Source organism: Papaver somniferum, chromosome 4, assembly GCF_003573695.1.
Source record: "Papaver somniferum cultivar HN1 chromosome 4, ASM357369v1, whole genome shotgun sequence".
Taxonomy (NCBI): domain Eukaryota; kingdom Viridiplantae; phylum Streptophyta; class Magnoliopsida; order Ranunculales; family Papaveraceae; genus Papaver; species Papaver somniferum.
The window spans coordinates 136,766,688-136,771,408 of record NC_039361.1 but is presented as its reverse complement, the minus strand read 5'-3'; the positions used below and the strand labels follow the sequence as shown (position 1 = coordinate 136,771,408).

General features: G+C 38.0%; 1 protein-coding gene and 1 long non-coding RNA gene across 2 annotated transcripts; one reads left to right on the top strand and one right to left on the bottom strand.

Moving 5' to 3' along the window:
* The first annotated feature begins 352 nt into the window (after positions 1–352).
* LOC113362767 (short-chain dehydrogenase reductase 3b-like) lies at positions 353–2,859 on the top strand. Its single transcript, XM_026605264.1, has 3 exons — positions 353–546; positions 627–770; positions 1,895–2,859. The coding sequence occupies exons 1-3, from the start codon at positions 518–520 to the stop codon at positions 2,694–2,696; spliced, it is 975 nt and encodes a 324-aa protein (XP_026461049.1). The 5' UTR covers positions 353–517; the 3' UTR covers positions 2,697–2,859.
* LOC113362768 lies at positions 2,455–4,262 on the bottom strand. Its single transcript, XR_003365821.1, has 4 exons — positions 3,617–4,262; positions 3,311–3,480; positions 2,837–2,981; positions 2,455–2,595 (listed from the first exon to the last, which is right to left on the bottom strand). It is a non-coding gene; the product is annotated as an uncharacterized LOC113362768 (long non-coding RNA).
* Between the last annotated feature and the right edge of the window lie 459 nt (positions 4,263–4,721).

The window sequence follows — 4,721 nt, the reverse complement described above, 5'->3', positions numbered from 1 at the left end:
TTAACCGAAAACTTACCAGATTTTTCAAGAGTCCAGATTATATATAGGAAAAAACCTATAACTTTTTATTAGTTCATAAATTTAATGAATTATTAATTTAGCACGTTATTCCCAACTCGAAACCAATAAAATTCATTAATTTATCGTTGTTGTTAATTTATCGCGGATTAGTTTATAAAGATTTTACTAGACCAAAAAGCTGGCGAACCGGACCCATCAACAGCGGTAACCGAAATTGACCGGAGAAAGACTTTCTTATTTGTATTTTAAACTTTGGCAAGTTGTGTGACTCGACTCGACAATCTTAAGATTATTTTTCTTCCCTACCTTCATTCCTTGTTTGTGACTAATAGACCACCTAGGCTCCAAGCATAAATAAGTCCATCTCATCCTTTTAACCTCTCCAAAAGGTCTTTCCATCTCTTCATCACTTCTCTATTCTCCAAAAAGCCTCTTGCGCCCTCACCATCAGATCTATCCAACGCACCGGCAGCTTAACAAAGAACCAGAGTCAGATATGTCGATCAGATCATTACTGATAGCCAGGTTAGTCTTTCCTACTCTGTTATACATGAAATGAAGCGCAACAACAAGTAATGTAATGTTAATGCATGACCTGCTAGCAGGAAGAGCAACTTGAGAGATTTGAAGGCGGGAAGGATCGTAATTGGTGCCGCTACAAGTTTAATGTTCCATCAAAATAACAATCCTGCTGCTCCTGCTGCTTGCTTCTCCTCTGCCACTAGTACTGCACTTGGTGGTGGAAGCAGGTGTGTTTTCTGAGTCTATGTTAATTGTAGTTTGACTAATTACACTACTAGTCAGTTAATAGAAGATGAAGCAACTTTGTACATTTTCTTGACCTCGGATCTTCGGTAATGCCAACTTACCAGAGAGGCATCTACTGCAGTGACTCTGCACCGCGTCCTAAATTATGATTGGAATAAACTATTCATCTACTACAATGACCAAATTTAGTTACATTTCTCTGCGTGCTATAGAACTCACTAGATCATTTCTTATTGCTGTTTGTTAATTATTAGTTCACTAATTAGATAAACTAAAGCAAGTTTTGCCGCTTTTAGGGATGTTATTGCAAATATCTACCCCCTTAATAAGCAAGTTTTGGCTCGTTTGGTGATGCTTCAACAGTAATATATACTTTGTAGCAGTACTACTCATCATAATAATAACTTGGGGAAAATAAAGTATGCAAGAGTCTTATTAACTTTAGAATTTCAAAGGGAATTGGTTCAACATTAATGATTGAATGAAGATATAGATAGATACTCATACTACCCCACTTAAAGTTTAAAACCATACCTCGAAAGCACTTATTCTTTTTCTCTTTTAACTTTGTAATCTTTGAAAGTAACGGCCTGAGAACGGAATAACCAGTTGAATATCAATTTTTCGCTTTTTCATTAGCTTCATGTTCTTCATAACTATTGACTTTAATCTGCAATGAACATTGAGAAAGATATTAACAACTACAGGGCAAGAAAAGAAAATAAAAATAAAAATGTTTTACTAACTAACAGTGACCCGACAACCCAAACAGAAGTTCTTAAGATATTGATATATTGAATATAGTAAAGCAGATAGCAACTAGTGACACTTCATTTTGCTGCACCAAGTTGTCCTTAACCGCAACAACCCTCGAATTATTAATATAAAATTTTACAGAACGAAAGCAGAATATAAGGTCAAGCCTGTGACTGCTTTGTGGACACTGGATACAGATTGGTTGATCCCCACATCTAAATCCTGATGATGGTGGTGGGCAGTGTATGGCCGCGGGTGTCAGTTTTTTTTTTGCGTGTACATGTTTAGACGTTCAGAGAAATTGATCGTTTAACAAACAGTGATTCCAATTTTCCGCAACTCAAAGCAGGTTAGAAGGCAAAGTGGCGCTGATAACAGGAGCAGCAAGTGGGATTGGCAAGGCATCAGCCCGAGAGTTCATCCAACAAGGAGCTCATGTGATAATTGCTGACTCGGATAAAGAAATTGGCTCACAAACTGCTACAGAACTAGGAGCACGAGCTAATTTTGTTCATTGTGATGTCACCGAGGAAAGCCAAGTTGCCGAAGCTGTAGATTTTGCAGTAGCTAGGCATGGAAAGCTCGATATCATGTACAACAACGCCGGAATTGTAGGCCCATCGTTCCCTCCAAGCATAGCTGATCTCAACCTAGATGAATTTGATCGGGTCATGAGGGTTAACGTCCGCGGTACAATGGCAGGAATCAAGCACGCTGTGCGTGTAATGAAACCAACACATGCAGGTTCTATTCTCTGTACTGCCAGCATTACAGGAATTCTAGGTGGACTGGGGCCACACCCTTACTCTGTGTCGAAGTTCACTTTGCCTGGAATTGTGAAGTCTGTTGCTAGTGAGATAAGCCAAGATGGAATCAGAATCAACTGCATTTCCCCATTCGTCATTCCAACACCACTTGTTGTTGCTCAGATGCAAAAGTTCTATGGAGTCGAACGGGAATGGATAGAGAACATGATTTATGAACTAGGGGAACTTAAAGGGGCAAAATGCGAGGACATAGATATAGCTCGGGCCGCTGTGTTTTTAGCATCTGATGAAGCAAAGTACATATCAGGTCATAACCTTGTAGTAGACGGGGCATTCACTTGCTTCAAGAGGCTAAATATGCCAAGGCCAGATCAAGTTGTGTAATTCTGGTCTGTCGTACAAATAATGCAAGAACATGCCAGAGCACTAACATGGATTTTAATGGTTGAAACGTGTATCAAGATACTAAAAATGACAAGGAAATACTATGTGAAAGTACATCCAGTGTTATTATGTTAACTCACTTTATATGTGTGTGTGACTGCCTCTATATCCAGCTGTCTGGTGTTATATGATTAGTAATTCTTCCATCCTTTTCACCCGTATTACGCCTGAATGAGAGAAGGGATCCTCAACAAAACTGTAATTGCAGCTTGTGCAAAATAATTTCTGAAATAAACAGCTCAGGAAAGTAAAAACCAGGACATTAGATTGCTAAGTTACTGAATGCAGAAGAAACTGGGTCAGAATAAGCTGTTTCACTAAACTGGTCTTAACATTTTGATCTAATACCGCAGCCATCTTTTAAGACTCCAGAACCTTTAAGCAAGTTAACTTGAATTTTGCGCTCCCCGATTATAAGCAATGAATGATAAGTATGGAAATTCTTAATTAATTAGATTTTTATACTTCACTAAACGAGATAAAGCAAATTTACATTCATAATACAGAAAGATTGGAGAATTAAGATTTAGGGTAATCATGTAACATTGACTTACAATGCTGAGAACATTTGTTGGGTGAGATACTGCTTTTCACTAGTAATTGGTGCTGGAACATTTCCCATACTTCAACTGATGGAATTCGGGGCAAGCATGGAGGCTTTTGAAGGTCAATAACCGGCAACGATTACTAGCCTCTCGCTATGATCAAGAAGCTGTTCTTTTCTCTGCTCAAACGAAGGGTATTAACCGTCACAATTCAAATCTGCTAGAAAACTTCTTAATTTCTTATGCTGTTCATGCATAAACAGTTCAACTTCTCTACCATACAAATTAAACATGAGTGTATATAACCTGCAGTACCTTCTAGACTTCCGGCTGCAGTTTTTTCAATCTTGTCATTTCTATAGCTCCAACATCCACCCAAACCCAATAAACTCTGCCAGCTCACAATATTAGGTTCAAATGGCAGTCATAGATTCCAGTGTGTCTTCCAAATTTCCGGCTCTAGCGTAAATATCAATTATACAATTGTGATGCTCGATGGTTGCATCAACAACAAAATTAACTTTTCATAGAGTCTAGATATTGCCTTGCTTCTAAAACCAATCCTGAATGGCTGCACATATGCATTCTCACCATAAAGTCAGAGATCAAAATACCTCTAACTAGTTGAATCAGTGTGTATTTGCCAACTTCAAATCAACAAGCACCAGACACACTTTAAAGATACTATTGCATATATAAAAGGGTTCGAACCAGAGTTTCTTTGAGTTCCTTAGCTTGTGCATAACCTACCATTAGACCAGTCGGCATTTTCTCACTCATCCTATCAAAAACAACTATAGAACTATCTAAACGCTCACACTTGGCCTACACATTCACAATCACAGTGCCAATATAAACATCAGGATTTAATGACAACATAATGCACTCGTTACCAAAACACATTCTGAGCATAACTAGATATAATAATATTCCAAGAAAAGAAATCCTACCCGGCATTTCATCAAACAGCTTTCGTGTTCCTAAAAAGAGGATGAAGAAGCTCACTACCAGTGGTAGTTGGTAGTTATCAACTACCTTACAAACAAAGGACAATATACACATGTCACATGTGGAGGAAATACCATTTGATATGAGACAAATAATAAATTTAGCCGACGCCACTACAAGTGAATTTTGCACCCAAAAATGAAAAAACCATTGTGGATGGAAACCAATTTGCCATTTTGGCGTTAATAAAACGGGTTAGGAAGAAAAACATCGATCCGTTTCAGATTATTTATTCGGGTCTCTTTTTTTTTTCTTTTTCTAAACGGACCAACGGAGTGACATTTTTCTTTTGTTAATACACCCCGGGCACATCGGAAATGCAAAAAAAAAGAATCCCAATATTGTGATGACAATCCTAATTTATTACGTGGTTGGGAATTTTCTCTTCTCGTCGATGCATTAACTGTGATAC

Excerpts from the sequence above, each read along its gene's own strand:
- LOC113362767 (XM_026605264.1), top strand. The coding sequence starts at position 518 with ATGTCGATCAGATCATTACTGATAGCCAG. Across the intron at positions 547-626 it reads AGATCATTACTGATAGCCAG|GAAGAGCAACTTGAGAGATT; the intron begins GTTAGTCTTTCC and ends ACCTGCTAGCAG. Across the intron at positions 771-1,894 it reads GCACTTGGTGGTGGAAGCAG|GTTAGAAGGCAAAGTGGCGC; the intron begins GTGTGTTTTCTG and ends AACTCAAAGCAG.